Source organism: Nomascus leucogenys, chromosome 10 (genome assembly GCF_006542625.1).
Source record: "Nomascus leucogenys isolate Asia chromosome 10, Asia_NLE_v1, whole genome shotgun sequence".
Classification (NCBI taxonomy): Eukaryota; Metazoa; Chordata; class Mammalia; order Primates; family Hylobatidae; genus Nomascus; species Nomascus leucogenys.
The window spans coordinates 46,937,927-46,955,533 of record NC_044390.1 but is presented as its reverse complement, the minus strand read 5'-3'; the positions used below and the strand labels follow the sequence as shown (position 1 = coordinate 46,955,533).

General features: G+C 42.6%; 1 protein-coding gene and 1 non-coding gene across 2 annotated transcripts in view; one reads left to right on the top strand and one right to left on the bottom strand.

The window, feature by feature from the left end:
• Positions 1-372: 372 nt before the first annotated feature.
• Positions 373-509, bottom strand: LOC115837131. The gene has a single exon (XR_004032163.1). It is a non-coding gene; the product is annotated as a small nucleolar RNA SNORA67 (small nucleolar RNA).
• Positions 510-8,019: 7,510 nt separating this feature from the next.
• The window catches only part of URI1 (URI1 prefoldin like chaperone), a 72,730-nt gene continuing 63,142 nt past the window's right edge, over positions 8,020-17,607 (top strand). The window contains exon 1 of the mRNA XM_030820280.1: positions 8,020-8,486. Coding sequence (XP_030676140.1) covers positions 8,328-8,486 — 159 coding nt within the window. The 5' untranslated portion in view covers positions 8,020-8,327. The remainder of the gene's footprint in view (positions 8,487-17,607) is intronic.

Sequence of the window (17,607 nt, the reverse complement as noted above, 5' to 3'; positions counted from 1 at the left end):
TCTCTGCCTTTTAATTAGACAGTTTAGTCCATTTACATTTAAAGTAATTACCAATAAAGGATTTAATTCTGCCATCAGATGAGGTCAGCAACATTGAGGGGCATTTCCTCAATGGAGGTGTTGTAGAAGGTCTCAATGTCTTGAAGTCTCCTCTTGTCTTCTTCTGTCACCATGTTAATAGCCACACCTTTACGGCCAAACTGTCCACCTCGACTGATTTTGTGGATATAGTTTTCCCTGTTGGTGGGAAGGTCATAGTTGATGACTAAAGAAACCTGCTGCACATCAATGCCTCTGGCCTACATCAAGAAAGACAACTCTTCAGCATGTGCACGGAGGACGCTCTATCCCGGAGGGAAGACACTTAGGCATCTATGTGGGCAGCCAAGGAAGGCAGAGGAAATAAGCATCCCAGTTCCCCAAAGGCCTTAGGCATGTCAGATTCTATTCCAAGCTGCTACTTTCCTGAGAGGCACTGATGTCCCCTTGGAGAGGGAATCACCTTGGATTCTGTATATTTTTTTAATTTTGTTCCTCAATTCCTCCACTACTACATTTTTTTGGTATTTAATAGATTTTAGTGTATCATTTTGATTCCCTTTTTCTTTCCCTGTCTGTATATTTTTCAGTTATTTTCTTAGTGGTTACCTTGGGGATCACAATTAGCATCTTAAATTTATAACACCCTAATTTGAATAATACTAACTTAGTTTTAAGAGTATACAAATACTTTGCTCCTATACATCTCTTTCCCTCCCTCTTTATATTATTATTGTCTCAGATCATATCTTTATACATTCTGTGCCCATTAACATAGATTTATAATTATTGTTTCATGCATTTGCCTTTTAAATGATAGGCGAAAAACAAAGAATTACGAACCAAACCTACAATAATACTGGCTTTTATATTTACTGATGTATGTAGTTACTATTTTTAACAGTGTTCTTTTTTTTTTCTCATCATAGCTTTGAATTACTATCAAGTGTCCTTTCATTTCAGCCTGATAGATTCATTTTAGCAGCTCTTGTAGAGCAGGGCTACTAGCAATGAGCTTTCTCTGCATTTATTTATCTGAAAATGTCTTAATTTTTCCTTTATTCCTGAAGGATAGTTTGTCTGGTAGGAAATTCTTCTTTTTTTTTTTTTTTTTTGAGACAGAGTCTGACTGTCACCCAGGCTGGAGTGCAGTGGCGCGATCTCATCTCACTGCAGGCTCCGCCCCCTGGGGTTCACGCCATTCTCCTGCCTCAGCCTCCCGAGTAGCTGGGACTACAGTCGCCCGCCACCTCACCTGGCTAATTTTTTGTATTTTTAGTAGAGACGGGGTTTCACTGTGTTGGCCAGGATGGTCTGGATCTCCTGACCTTGTGATCCGCCCGCCTCGGCCTCCCAAAGTGCTGGGATTACAGGCATGAGCCACGGAGCCTGGCCGGAAATTCTTTGTTGACAGTCTTTTTTTTTTTTTTTTTTTCAGGACTTTAACCGTGTTATTCCACTGCCTCTGGGCCTCTAGTGTCTGCCCTGCCCTGCCCTGCCCTGCCCTGCCTTGTCTTTTTTTTTTGAGATGGAGTCTCACACTGTTGCCCAGGCTTGGAGTGCAATGGTGCCGTCTTGGCTCACTGCAACCTCCGCCTTCCAGGTTCAAGCAATTCTCCTGCCTCAGTCTCCTAAGTAGCTGGGATTACAGGCACCTGCCAACACGCCCGGCTAATTTTTTTGTATTTTTAGTAGAGCCAGGGTTTCACTATGTTGACCAGGCTGGTCTAGAATGCCTGACCTCATGATCCACCTGCCTTGGCCTCCCAAAGTGCTGGGATTATAGGCGTGAGCCACCATGCCTGGCACTCTTTAAAAAATTTTTTTTGAGATGGAGTTTTGCTCTCTTAGAGTTTTGCTCTTGTGCCCAGGCTGGAGTGCAGTGGTGCAATTTTGGCTCACTGAAACCTCCACCTCCCAGGTTCAAGCAATTCTCCTGCCTCAGCCTCCCAAGTAGATGGGGTTACAGGTGCCCACCACCGCGCCTGGCTAATTTTTTTATTTTTAGTAGAATGGGGTTTCGCCATGTTGGTCAGGCTGTTCTCGAACTCCTGACCTCAGGTGATCTGCCCACCTCAGCCTCCCAAAGTGCTGGAATTACAGGCCTGAGCCACTGCACCCAGCCCCTCTATGGTTTCTGATGAAAGCTTAGCTATTAATGTTACTGAGGAGTCCTTGTACCTTACAAGTTGTTCCTCTCTTGCTGCTTTCAAGATTCTCTTTTTGTCTCTGATTTTTGACAATCTGGCCGTGAGTCTCAGTATGAATCTCTGAGTTTCTCACGCTTGTAATTTGTTAAGCTTCTTGGATGTGTATGTTCATATCCTTCATCAAATTTGGGAAGTTTTCAGCCATTATTTCTTCAAATTTCTTTTTCTGTCCCTTCCTGTTCCTCTTCTCCTTCAGGAACTTCTACTATGCATATGTTGATATATGCTTGATGGCATCACATGGATCTATCAGGCTCTGTTCATTTTTCCTTTTCTTTTTTTGAGATAGAGTCTCACTCTATTGCCCAGGCTGGAATGCAGTGGCATGATCTCGGCTCACTGCAACCTCCGCCTTCTTGATTCAAGTGATTATCTGGCTTCAGCCTCCCCAGTAGCTAGGGTTATAGGTGTGCGTCACAACGCCTGGCTAATTTTTGTATTTTTAGTAGAGATGGAGTTTCACCACGTTGGCCAGGCTGATCTCAAACTCCTGAATTCAAGTGATCCATGCTCCTCAGCCTCCCAAAGTGCTGGGATTACAGGCATGAGCCACCATGGCCAGACTATTTTTCCTTATTTATTTTTCTCTCTTTATAACTGGATAATTTCAATTGCCTTATCTTCAAGTTCGCTGATTCTTTCTTCTTCCTGATTCTTCAGATCAGCTTTTTGTTCTCTCTAGTGAATTTCTAAGTTCCAGCTATTGTACTTTTTGGCTCCAGGATTTCTATTTCATTCCTTTTTATAAGATTAAACTATCTCTTTATTGGCCTTCCCTATTTGTTCCTACATTATTTTGGTTTCCTTTAGCTCATTGGGCGTAAGACAGTCGATTTAATGTCTTTGACTAATGTTTCCAATGTAAGGGCTTCCTTGGGGATGGCTTCTATCGAATTCTTTTTTTTCCCCCTGTGAATAAGCTATACTTTCCTTTTTCTTTGTATGCTTTGTAATATTTTGTTGAGCACTTGGCATTTTGGGTATTATTGTAGTGACTCTGAAAATCAGATTCTCCTCCTCTTCAGGGGTTGCTGATTTTTGCTTGTTGAGGGTTGCAGCCATCTGTTTGTTTAGAGACTTTTCCAAACTATGTTTGCAAAATGTGTAGTCCTTATTGCATGTGGTTACTGAAGTTTTTGTTTCATAATCTTTATAGGCAACCAGTGACCTGGAAATGATGTCTGTAAATTTCTGGCTCCAAAAAGGTGTTCTTTCCTTTCAAATCTCCTGATGGATGCTGCCATAGGAAGCAGAAGAGGGCTGAAACCAATACAGGAGTCTGTGCCAATCCCTCAGGACTCAAAAATCCCCCAATTTTTGGAGGACAAGGATCATCTTGCCCACCTTGCAACCAGCCAGCCATTCCAGGAAAGCTATTCCTGCAGCCTCATGGTGGGGTGAGGGCTGAGAAATGGGGCATGGCAGCTGTTTTGCATCCACCCCGTTGTTGTTCTCTTACCAACAACCAGCAGCCTCTTTTTTCATCAAGAACTCCCCTGGCTGTTTATTCATGTCTCACGAGGTTTGCCCGTCTAATTTTTTGTATCTTTAGTAGAGATGGGGTTTCACCATATTGGCCAGGCTGGTCTCGAAATCCTGACCTCAGGAGATCCATCCGCTTTGGGCTCCCAAAGTTCTGGGATTACAGATGTGAATTACTGTGCCCAGCCAAGGCTGGGTAATTTGTAAAGAAAGGAGGTTTATTTGGCTCACAGTTCTGTAGGCCATAAAAGCATGTGGCACCAACATCTGCTTGGTTTCTGGTGAGGCCTCAGGAAGCTTCCAATCATGGTGGAAGGCAAATGGGGAGCTGCACATCACATGGCAAGTGGAAGTAAGAGCAAGGGAGCAAGAGAGGAAGGAGGAGGTACCAGGCTCTTTTAAACAACCAGCTTTCATGTGAACTCATTACTGCAGGAAGAGCAGCAAACCATTCATGAGGGATCCGCCCCCAAGACCCAAACACCTCCCACTAGGCCCCACTTCCAACGTTAGGGATCACATTTCAACATGAGATTTTGAGGGAACAATATCCAAACCATGTCAGTGGCCCTCTATTGACTCCAACATCTATGAACAGGGCTGATGCTTGCCTTGGTCAACTCTTGTCTCCCATTCCCAGTGGGGGGCCTGGCACATGAAGAAGGGATTAACCAATAATAAGTAATAAAGTAATAAGGTAACAAAGTAATATTTACTTTTTTTTTTTGAGACAGAGTCTCGCTCTGTCACCCAGGCTGGAGTGCAGTGGCACCATCTTGGCTCACTGTGAGCTCCGCCTCCCGGGTTCATGCCATTCTCCTGCCTCAGCCTCCCGAATAGCTGGGACTACAGGTGCCCGCCACCACACCTGGCTAATTTTTTGTGTTTTTAGTAGAGACAGGGTTTCACCATGTTAGCCAGGATGATCTCCATCTCCTGACCTCGGGATCCGCCCACCTCGGCCTCCCAAAGTGCTGGGATTACAGACATGAGCCACCATGCCTGGCCTACTATTTTTTTTTTTTTTTCTGAGACAGTTTCACTTTTGTTGCCCAGGCTGGAGTACAATGGCATGATCTCGGCTCACTGCAACCTCTGCTTCCAGGGTTCAAGCAATTCTCCTGCCTCAGCCTCCCCAGTAGCTGGGATTACAGGCATGCACCACCACACCTGGCTAATTTTGTATTTTTGGTAGAGATGGGGTTTATCCATGTTGGTCAGGCTGGTCTTGAACTCCCGACCTGAGGTGATTTGCCCGCCTCGGCCTCCCAAAGTGCTGGGATTACAGGCATGAGCCACTGCGCCTGGCCAATTTTTTTTTTTTTTTTAGACAGAGTGTCATTCTGTTGCCCAGGCAGGAGTGCAGTGGCATGATCTCTGCTCACTGCAACCTCTGCCTCCCAGGTTCAAGTGATTCTCCTGCCTCAGCCTCCCAAGTGTCTGGGATTACAGGTGTGTGCTACCACGGCGGCTAATTTTTGTGTTTTTAGTAGAGATGGGATTTCACCATGTTGGCCAGGCTGGTCTCAAACTCCTGACCTCAAGTGATCCGCCTGCCTCCACCTCCCAAAGTGCTGGGATTACAGGCATGAGCCACTGCGCCCGGCCAAAACTGATCATTTGAAAGTGTGATAAGTGCTACAAAGAAAATTTGAAAAAGTGAGGTGAGGGTGGATGCCTAGAGGAGAGGGGAGGGGCTTTCGTGGACAGGAGATCAAGAAAGCCCTGTTATTATTTGAACTGAGGCCTGAGTAATGGCAAGGAGGCAACCATGGAAAGATCTGGGAGAAATATTGCAGGCAGAGAGATCAGCAGACGCAAAGGCCCTGAGGCAAGAACTAGTCTGGAGTATCTGAAGAAGAGAGAAATTGTTGTGGTTGGCCTGAGTGGTAGGGGACTTGGTTGGAGGTGGGGAAGGTGGGTCCGACAATGCTGAATTCTAGTAGGATGCCTGGATTTGATTCTGGTTGCTGTGGGAAGCCATGGAGGGCCCTAGAAGGGAGACTGACATGACCTGATCCCCTTTGAAAAGCTCACCCAGGCTGCTGAGTGGAGAATAGTTTAGGGGTGTGTGAATCAGATGTCTTTGGCTGCTCATGATAGAAAATTGTCCTGGTCATTCAGAAAATTTACTGGCCTTTTAAATGGGAAGTTCAGAAGTGATGCAGACTTCAGAGTTGGTTGATTCAGCCCTGGATCAAGTTCTGCGATGCTGTCAAGGACTTGGGGTCTGTTCTCAGCTCTGCTGACCGCAGATTGCACTTCATTCTGAGTACTGGAGTGTCTAGGTGGTCTAGGGGGGCTGTCTGATACACACGGGGCTACCTGCTTTGCACTTCCTGGCCAAGGGGATAGATTGATTCCTTATGGGCGCACTTTTGAAGAAAGGAAGAACCTTCCCAGGAGGGGCGTGGTGGCTCCTGCCTGTAATCCCAGCAGTTTAGGAGGCCGAGGTGGGTGGATCACTTGAGGCCAGGAGTTTGAGACCAGCCTGGCCAACATGGTGAAACCCCGTTTCTACTAAAAATACAAAAATTAGCCAGGTGTGGTGGCGCATGCCTGTAGTCCCAGCTACTCGGGAGGCTGAGGCAGGAGAATCACTTGAACCCAGGAGGCAGAGGGTGCAGTGAGCCAAGATGGCACCATTGCACTCCAGCCTGGGCAACAGAGGAAAAAAAAAAAAAGAATCTTCTCAGAAGCCTCCAGGAAATCTCTGTTTGGATGACATCGCACACCCATTCTTGAACCAACTATTTACAAGGGAGATGCATCACCCCCTTTGCCTGGAGGTAGGGGGTGGGTCAGCTTCTTACAGGCACAGGACTATGTGGTCTAGGGTTAAGCCCCTAAACGAGGGGAAGTGGGGTGGGCAGCTGCCGATCTCCATTACAAGGGACAAGAGTGGGGGCAGCAAGGCCAGATCAATGGTTGCTGAGGTGGCTGGGGATGGAGAGAGGATGGTGGTGGTAGAGGAGGTGGTAAGAATGGTCAGGTTCTGGCTGTTCCAGAGGTGATGATGTTTGGATGTGCAGTGAGGAAAAGACAGGAATGAACATTTATCTTTTCCCAAGTTGTCCTTGCTTTCTTCCTTTGAAGGCATAAAAAGGAAAAAAAAGGGTGGATCTGGACTTGGGAGCTGGGCAGGAGTGAGGGAAGAGAAGCAGAGCAAGCAGGCACACCAGGCTGTGACTCTGCAGGCATCTCTCTGCCTAGACCTGTCTGTATGATGTGGAACGAACACGACCCATCTTTACTGCTAGCAACTGCAGCAGATAAGGCAAGGCCACTTCCAGGCAGTTAGGTTAATAGGAGGCTGTACAAAGGGCTGTAGGAGGAAGTGGGCACAGGAGTTCTAAAATAATTGGAACGGCCAGGTGTGGTGGCTCACACCTGTAATCCTAGCACTTCAGGGAAGCCAAGACAGGAGGCTTGCTAAGACAGGAGGCTCGCTTAATGTCAAGACCTGCCTGGGCAACATAGCGAGACCCTGCCTCTACAAAAAATAGAAAAATTAACAGGATGTGTTGGTGTGGGCCAGTGGTCCCAGCTACTCCTGAGGCTGAGGTGGGAAGATCGCTTGAGTCTAGGAGTTTGAGGCTGCAGTGAGAAATGATGGCACTACTGCACTCCAGCCCGGGTGACAGACCAAGACTTGGTCTCTTAAAGAAAAAAAAAAAAAAAAAAAAAGAAAAGTGGGGGCAAAGTTATCCTTGGAAAATTTCTTAGTCCATTCATAGCAGCATATTAAAATTAGTACAGTAGCTTAATTTATATAAGAGAAAATACAATGTGCACAGTAATTAATGAACATGCAAAATATAATTGTATATTTCAACTCACTAAAAAGGCACAGAAAAGAGTTGAATTTGCTAAAATTAAATGTGCTTATGAAAGAGCTCTAGTACATGAATTAGGCTCCTAGATACAGATGCAGCGCCAAACGACGGGGAGGGAGATGGGGCACTCAAGGCGACACGCGGCTCTTGTTGCCCAGCGTTTCCTGGGCGTGGAGCTTCTCTAGAATGTAAGCTTTTTTTTTTTTTTTAAGGTTCCAAAGCCTATATTTAGTGCTTTCATATACGTAATCTCAAAAAAAAAAAAAAGAAAGAAAGTAATATCGGCATAAAATGTAAGCTTGCAGAGGGATACAAACGCAGCCCAACAGCATCCACCGCCAGCCCCAGCCACGCGGTTCGCACCACGCGCACTCCCCTGGGGGCAGGACCTGCGCGGGCTGGGCGTGTCGGGGGCGGGGCCTGAGCGCTTGCTTCCGGCGTGCCGCGAGAGGCGGGGCGTGTGGGGAGGCGCGGCCGCCACGGGACGCCTGGCTGGTACCGCACCTTAGAGGCGTCTCGGTACCTGGCAGGCGGCCTGCTACTCGGAGCCCGCTGCAGGCGGCGGCGGCGGCGGCATGCGCGTGTGAGATGCGGCAGCGGGCGGCGCGGACGCGAGCAGCGGCGGCGGGCGCGGCCTCCTGGGCGCGGGGCGCCTGGTGCCTGAGGGCGGGCGCGCGGGCGCGGGGCAGCCGCTGGCCGCGCCGCCTGCGCAGGCGCTGGTTCAGGACTCGCTCGCAGCGCTGAGGCCCGCGGGCCCGTCATGGAGGCGCCCCGCTTGGAGACGCCCCCTGACCCCTCGCCCCCTTCGGCCTCGGCCTCGGCCCCGTCCCTGGCCCCGGCCCCGGCCCCGGCCCCGGCCCCGGCCCCGGTTCCGTTGCGCGCCCCGGATGTGGCGCGGCTGCGCGAGGAGCAGGAAAAGGTAAGTGGCAGCCCCGCGCCGCTTCCGCCTCCGCCCGCCGGGCGGCCCCTGCCTGTGCTCCGGGCCTCTGCCCCGCGTGGCCTAGGCCCAGCTGCCCGGGCCCCCGGAGGGAACGGGGAGAAACTTTTGTCACGTGCTTCTGTTGTCTTTGTCTGCAGCCCTTTGACCTCGCAGCGGAGTGGGGTGTGCAGCCCGTTCGCATGCCCAGGAAAGGGGGCTTCTGAGCTGAAGGCGTGCGGCAGCGCGTGGGAATTTGGGGGCGGGGGCAGCACGCTGTCAACGGAAGCGTTCGCCTTAATATTTGTAGCTTGTAATGACCTAAACGTTGCTTAAAATGTGTACTGTTTGTTGCTCTTTATTCGATTGCACGGAAAAGTTTTACCGCGTTTGTCATGATAATACTTCCTGTGCAATATTTGGTTATTTAATATTTGTCACAATATAATGCCATTTAAACATTAAAAAAAAAAGAGAGTCTATTTTGCCCAGGCTAATCTCGAACTTCTGGCCTCAAGCGATCCTCTCCCTCCTGCCCCTCCCCACTTCGCCTCCCAAAGTGTTGGGATTATAGGCCTGAGTCACCACACTCGGCTCATTTTTACAAATTTTAATCTCATCGTATAATGTTTTAAACTACTGCTGAAAAGGGTACAAAGTTTTGTGTTTCCTCGTGGGACTTTATATAAAGAAGTATTCCCAATTTAAGAAATAGTTTTATGGTTAAATCTGATTTTTCTGTGGATTCAGTGGTCTTTCAGATTGATTCTGCCCCCTCAAGTGTCTTGAAATTGTTACTTTGAAAAGTAGTATTTAATTTACTTAAAATATTTTATGTCATTTTTGGAAGAGCATGGATTAGTTTAAAAGTTCTCAATTTTTAATTGAACATTCCTGTATAAGAACGACTGTTTACATAGATACAAAAATATACTCAGTTCAACTAGATGGGGGTTTTGATATAACTTAAAAAACCCTCGTTTGCTTGGAAACCACCTGTTGGGATGAACTGCGGGAATCTTTCTTTGTTCTGGTTGGTTTAAATTATTTTGTGGGTTGGATTTTCATTTCTCAGCCATTTTTCTCTAATAATGCAACTGTTAGGTTTGGAAGCCTATTTTCAAGATGAGGGTTTAAAAATCCAGTGGCTAGGGTGGTAACTCAAACCTGTAATCCCAGCTGCTTGGGATGTCAAGGTCGTGGAATTGCTTGGAGCCAAGGAGTTCGAGACCAGCCTGGGCAACATAGGGAGACCCCTGTCTATACAAAAAAATACAAAAAATTAGCCAGGCTATGGTGGTGCACACTTGTAGTCCCACGTACGTGGGAGGCTGAGGTGAGAGGATCACTTGAGCCCAGGCGTTTGAGGCTGCAGTGGGCCATGGTCATGCCACTGCACTTCACCCTGGGCGACAGAGTGAGACCCTGTCATTCATATATATATAACTTAACCAGTTTGGCGTCTTTAAATTATAAGACATTAATGTATTTTTTTTAAAGAGAAAGAAAAGAAAGAAAAAACAGGCCCTCATGAAATCTTACTCCTTTTGCCAAAACTTGGCATTTTTTATTCTTTCAGAGAATGTGACACAGACCCTCAGAGGATGGTGTTTCTATTGCCTTTCCTCTGCTGCAGTGGGTTAATTTCACCTCCTTCAGTGTATAATATGTGCATAATGCTGACTCGATATATTTTCTGCCATTTGGCATATTAAAAAGATATCCTTAGTTTTATTCTGGTGTTAGTGTGACTGAAATGCAAAGGATACTTTTTGGGGTGCTCTGAACAGCTTTTCTGGTATCATGTTGAGTTACATTGGAAGAGAAAGTAACTACTTTTTCAGTTACAATCTTGTGGCAAACTGAATAAGTGTTTTCTGTAGACATTGACTGTGCTACCAAATTATTTTTCTGTGTTGTGTTAATGTTAATTCGGCACACAAAATAACCACGTATATCTGTCATGGGTGTGTAAAATTATCCCCAGTTCAGGAAAAAGCGCGTCAGTATTTAATCTATCTTTGTTTAATAGAAGCATCTGCTTCAGTGGACAGGAGACCCACAAGGCCACAAAATAAACTGATTAGATAGCTGCACTGTAATTATAGTGTAGTACAGGAAAATTACCCAGTAAATCAGCAGTAAAAATTTTTTGTGAAGCACTTTATTTAGGCTTTAAAGCCGGCCCAGTTGTGGGAGTACAGTGAGTTCTAGTAAAGTAGAAGCGTAGTGACATCCTGAGTGTAGAAGGGGAAAATGTCATAGTAGCTTCATATGTGGCACTTAGTATTCCTTTATGAAAGTTGAATCAAACATGCTTTTAAGCTCTTGGCCTTTCCCTACATGGGTTTTGTGAGACAGAGTTAAACTCTGCAGAAAATGATTTGAATGACTGTTTTCAGTTTCCCCTGGGAGGGTACCTACCTAGTTGGCTCTAGATGCAGAGAGAGAAATGAGTTCCTTACACACAGTGGGTGCCTTAGGCTTAGGGCATAATCTTCTCTGGGAGCCTTAATTGAGACGGACTGGTAGGTAATGTGGCTTAAATGTTGCTCATTAGTTTTGTTCTTTCTTTTTTTCCAAATTCAGCTAAGGAGTATAACAAGTTTTACACTCTCTGTTTTTTTCTTGTATGTTCTCTGGAACATGGAATAAAAAGGACAAAAAATTGGCAACCTGAGGAAGAGGACAGACAAGGGGCATGAACAAGCCACAACCTTTAAGTGACAACATCTGTAGTCAGTGGTTAGGATCAAGTATTTTAACATTGCTTTCACTTACAGTCAATGGTGAAACATTTCCAAAACAATTTATTTTAGTTAGAACTTCGGTTTGTTTCTATTTTGATCTAGCAAAAAAACATGTAAGAAACATTCCCTGCAGCTTTGTTTATAATGAGAAAAACTAAAAGTCTGACATTGGGGGATTGGTTAAATAAATCAGGAGCTATTATGTAGGCATTGAAAACTAGGACAGTATGTATAGGGTGGTTCCAGTTATGTTTATATAAATATTTACACATTTTACATAGGAAAACACCATTGTTTTAAAAGTACACAATTTTATTATTTTACCTAAAAGTTTGTAAAATTGGATGGGATTTTTTTTTCCAGGAAAAGCTATTGATAAAACTTATTTTAATTCTAACGAAAATTGGAATGTTATTTTAATTGCAAAACATTTTCTGAGCCTGAAAAATGGCTCTTGGCTGGTTTGAACACCAGTTAGGCAGGTTTATTTCTTGGTTACTTCAGAGCTGATACATGTAATTTATTCAGACAACCATCTTCCAGTTGATTCACTTCCTCCCCCCACAAAGGTTTTATTTGATCTTCATTTGTTATAAGATATAGGGAGAGGAGAGAAATTCAGATCATCCTTTTTTTTTCTTCAACTAAATCTGTTTTTACTAACAGCGGTAAAATATTTGTTGGAAAAATGGAAGCTTAACCTGTCTAGACTGTGACCTATACCATAAAATGTGTGGTCTAGGACTGTTGTGGAGTGTCTTGGGCTCTTCAGGGAGGTTTCCTTGTACTAAGATCTTGTTAAATCTGATTCTAAGAATTGCATTATGTTGAAATTTTGGTTTCTTGGCTAAGGTGATGTTTCTGAGATATCTGTATTTTATCCCTAGATACTATTAGCTTTTATTAGCAGAACTACTGAGATTTTATTGTAATATTTTAAAAAGTGGTGGATCCAGTATCGTTTTTATAGGCTTATTTGCAGGATAATAGTAAGATTAGAAAATTCATTAGGATAATATATTTATAATTGTGTGCCTCATGTAATTCTCACTTGGAATTTTGGAATAGCTTATACTTCCTGATATAGAGCCTTGGGGAGTTAAATGCATTAAGAGTAAATATTTTAAATTTTTTATAAAGCAGAACAGCTAATTTAACTTAATGGAGGGTTTTCATATTTCTTGTGATAAACTAAACTGCATATAGTTTAAGGAACTGTCAGCCATGTAGGCCATATAACAGCTATTCTTTCCAAGCCTAGAATCCATGCCATAGAATTTATGTAACAAATATTTAATGAGTATCTACTACATGCCAGGCATGTTCTGCTGAGTGTGCAGTAATGAACAAAATACAGCAAGTTCTTGCTTTCATGGTTACACTCTAGGGGTGAAGGCATGCAGTTACATAGCCTTACCTCGGGTGTTTGGTAGGTAAGGCTAAGAAGAAAAACAGGAAGGTAAGAGGCCTGTAGAGAATGTGGGATGTGAGTGGAGGGATGGTGTCTTCTGTAAGCCATCAGAGAGGGCTTCTCTGTTAGTTTCCATTTGAGCAGAAACTTGAAATAAGTGGGGAGTGAGCTGTGTGGATATATGGAGGATATTTTAGAGAAGAGCTTTCTAGCCAGTATGAGAGCAGTACCAGATCATTGTAAGAGTTTTGGTTTTCATATTTGTGAGATGGGAAACCGTTGGAATGTGTTTTGAGGCTGATCTTAAATTATATCCATTTATCATGCATATGTGAAGAAATGGACGGATGGAATTACATTATAGGGAGCAACTCTGTGTGCCACGCATTGTGATAGATGTTTACAGATCCAATCTTAGAATTTTCATTAATACTGTTTATTTTTCAGATGAACAATTTGTTTCTAGTTTTTGCCTGGAACTTTCTCATGGCGCGTTTGTGTCTTCAGTTCCACTTACAATGCTTTTTCTAAGGTGGTTATACCAGTTTCCTGCTTGCTGGCAGTGGACAGAAGTTCTCCCTATCAGTCTTTACCACCATGTGTCTTTTCATATTTGCTGGCCAATCTAGTGATGAGTAATGAGGTTGATGACCTTTGCAGATGTTTATTGGCTACTTGGATATTTGTGTTTTGTTTTTGCGAAATACCTGCTCATCTCTTAACTACTTTCTATTGGGATATTAGTTATATTCTAATTGATTCATAGTAATGACTGCCTTTCCAATTATATATTGTAAGTTTCTTCCCTGGTCTGTGGCTTGACTTGGAGCACTTACAATGGTGTCTGTCCTTTGATGAACAGACGTTTTTAATTTTAACAATTGTTTCCTTCATGGTTAGTGTTTTTTTGTCTTGTTTTTAAGAGGTCTTTCTTACTACTTTTCTGAAGATATCCTCTTATATTGTCTAATAGAAGCTTTATTGCTTTGCTTTTCACATTGAGAATCTACATTCTACCTGGAATTGGCTTTGTATATGGGGGGGATTGAGGTCAGGTTTCATTTTTACTGTATGGATGCCTAGTTGCCCCATCAGCATTTATTGGAAAGAGTGTCATGTCTCCACTGCATTGTCATCTTTGTCATAAATCGGGTGACTGTAAGTGGATCAGTTTCTTTGTTCTATTGGCTTGTCTGTTCTTGCAGCAAACCTACACTGTCTAAATCATTATGACTTTGTAAGTTATCTTGATACCTGGTACATGGTGGTGTAGTTTTAGTTGTGGTTCCTCAAGATTGCCTTTATTTTCTCCTTTCCAGTCTGTATGCTGTTTCTTTCTTTTTCTTGCTTTTGATACTGGCCAGTTCAAGTGCTGGTAGTGGGCATCAGGGGTCAACTTTTAAACATTTACCATTAAGTGTGATATTTTCTGTGAGTAATTTTTGTATTTGCTTTTATCAGATTAAGGAAATTTCCTTATATTCCAAGTTTGCTATGAGTTTTCATGAGTGGGTGTTGAATTTTAGAAATGCTTTTTCTAAATTGATTAATTATAGGTAATTTATTGAAAAGAGTATATTTGTTCTGTAAGTTCTGTAGCTTAAGTAATGTTGAAGTTACTTATTTTTTAAGAAAGGCACAGTTGCAAGAATATGTTTGCTTGTATAGCCAAAGGCACATTCCATTTTGTAGGTAGGTGAGTTTTCAGAACTCATTACTTGTAAGTTTTATTTTAGATAAACTTCTTGTTGTTGTTGGCACTTAGTATTGTGCCAGTAATGTGCCATAAGAAGAGACAACTTTGGTTTTAGTCCTTCGGAAGTTGTCAATAAACATAAAACAGTATTTCAAGGAGGAAAAAACCCATTTTCATTGTATTAGGCTTCTCTAGATTAGAAGAAAAGATGGTAATGGTCCCAAAACACTGGAGGGAAAGGGGGAAGAAGGTGCATGGAATCTGTGATTTGGCCATAACTGCTTTATTTTGTTTTTCCACCTGTTGTTTACATTTTGAGTTTAAGAATCTTTTAGCTTGTATCACTTGCCCTTATCTCCAGAGTGGTAAGTCTCAATCTTTTTAGTCCGTCATATGCAGTTTTTCCCCCTTAAACTACAACTGTTTATTTGAAAAATTATAAAACTACAGGAAAGGTGAAATAACAATATGATGACCACTGTTTAGAGTAATCAGTTAACATTTTGTCCCATTTGCTTTTCTCTTTATATATTCCTTTTGTTTCCCCTTTCCCCCTGCAGAACCATTCAGAAGTGAATTGCAGACATCATCACATCAGTAATACTGAAGCACTCACTTATCATTTTACATCAAGGTCATTCTTCTACATAACTATATCTTTTTTCACACTCAAGAAATTAACATTGACATGTACCATATTCACATTTTCTCAGTTTTTCTAAAAATGTCCTTTATAACTTTCTTTCAATGCAAGAGCCAGTCAAAGATTACTATGGCATTTGGCTCTCTTATCTCCTTAATCACCTTTCATCTAAAATTATTCCCCGCCACCTTCTGTCTTTATGAAATTAGCATTTTTGAAGCGTTAGATCAGTTTTCTTGTAGAATGTCCCACAATTTGGAGATGTCTAATGAACATAATCGTGAAGAAACAAACATTTTTGGCAAGAATACTACATAGATAGCTGGTTGGTGGCACAAGCCTGTAGTCCCAATTACTCCAAAAGCTCCGAAGATTGAGGCAGGAGGTGGAGTCCAGTCTGGGCAACATAGTGGTAGGGTCCTGTCTCTAGAAACACACACACACATACACACGTGATTACATAGATGATGATGACTTTTCATTGCATCACATCAGGAGACACATAATGTCATTTTTGTCCCATTATTAGTGTTGCTAACCACTTGTTTAAGATGCCAAGTCTCTCCACCATGAAGTTACCTTTAAATGATATAGTACTTGAAGACAGTGTAAATATCCTATTCCTCAAAAGCCTTTTGCCATGGATGATCCTTGCCTAAATCAGTTATATTGGTGTTTGCTAATTAGTGATTTTCTGACAATGTATTTATTAGTTTATGTTTTTCGATAAACAAGAACTCTAGTGGCCCCCCCTTTAAGTTTCACAATAAACTCATTTTTTTTGTTGTTTCAAACTGAAAGTGATGTGATTTCTTCATTCCTTTTGATGTTCAGATTGTTGTAAATTTGGCCAATGGGAGCCCCTTCAAGCCGGCTCAAGCATGCATTCTTTTTTTTTTTTTTTTTTTTGAGACAGAGTTTCGCTCTTGTTGCCTAGGCTGGAGTGCGGTGGCACGATCTTGGCTCACTGCAACCTCTGCCTCCTGGGTTGGAGTGACTCTTCTGCCTCAGCCTCCCAAGTAGCTGGGATTACAGGCGTCTGCCACCACGCCCAGCTACTTTTTTGTATTTTTAGTAGAGATGAGGTTTCACCTTGTTGGCCAGGCTAGTCTCGATTTCCTGACCTCAGGTGATCCACCTGCCTCGGCCTCCCAAAGTGCTGGGATTACAGGCGTGAGCCACTGTGCCTGGCCTGTGCATTCTTTTTTCGTTATTTGATCATTACCTTGCTTTCTGGCACAGGATGTTCCAGGCTTGCCCTGTAGTTTGCCTTAGTCCTGAAATTGACTATTTCTTCCAAGAGCCTTATAAAATAAGAAATGCTTAGAAACCAAGATACGGACACAAGTAGTGCTGATTGCTGCTGGGGTGTTAATTGCATCAAGCAGACAGTACTAAGGAAATATATTAACCTTCAATATACCAGAAAAAGCAGTCATCACCATTTACCATCTAGGTCCAGTGGATCCTGTTTACTGTTTATATTTTTAAGTAATTTTTGCAAATAATTTACAGGTCTAAGAATAAGGGATAGTGAAAAACAATTTTATTGGGAAATTTAATCAGAATTTAAACACAGCAGTTCTCTTTATATTAAGCAAATCTTGATGCACAAAGATTATAAGAGATTTAAGAATACTGCCACGTGTCCTCTTAGAACAATGGGATTATCCAGGTTCTTGTTGCAAATTATTGCATCATTCCTGTTGAATGAATGACTGGATGGGAATATCCTATTTCCTTTTTGTTACAAGGATAGTGTTCACTCACGGGTTCTTTATTTTTCCTCATTCTAATCAGTCAACTCTTTTTTAACATTCACTAAGTTCAGATGCATGTAGTTTTCTTCCTCCATTGGCATGGTCTCTTCTAGGACCTAAAACAATACAAAGATAAACCATTACGGAATGCCTGCTTTCAGAACCTATTTCTGGTGTCTTCAGGGTTTTTTTCTCCTGGCCTCTGACCTCAAGAATTTAAAAAACTTACAGGATTGTAGAAGAGGAAATAGAATTTAGAGATCTTTTATTCTAGCAATCTTGTTTTATTATGGTAAACTAAATGTATTTAATAAAATCTGCCATTTAACAATTTCTTGTGTGTATACTTTTCAGTGACATTGATTACATTCACTGTTAGGTAACCATCACTATTCTTTCTAAAACTTTTTCATCACCCCAAACAGAAACTCTCTACCCATTAAGCAATAACGCTGTCATTCTCCCCTCCCCCAAACCCCTAGTCATTTATGACTATACATTTTATTGCTTGTGTTTTTTGGTGTCATATCTAAGAATCCATTGCCAGATCCAAGGTCTTGAAGATTTATACCTATGTTTCCTTCTAGGGATTTCATGATTTTAGCTCTTGTATTTAGGTCATTGATCCATTTTGAGTTAATTTCTGTATATTCATTGATTGTTGATTTTGAGAAAATTCATTTAGGATATTTTCATCTGAAGGCTCATAATCTGAGATTTAATTTATGCTCTCATTTCACTATCATCACGAGTGTCTTTCTGCGCTAACCAATGTGGTAGCCATTAACCACATGTGGCTATTATACTTGAATTTAAAATTCAAATTAATTAAAATAAAAATTCAGTTTTTTGGTTACAATGGCC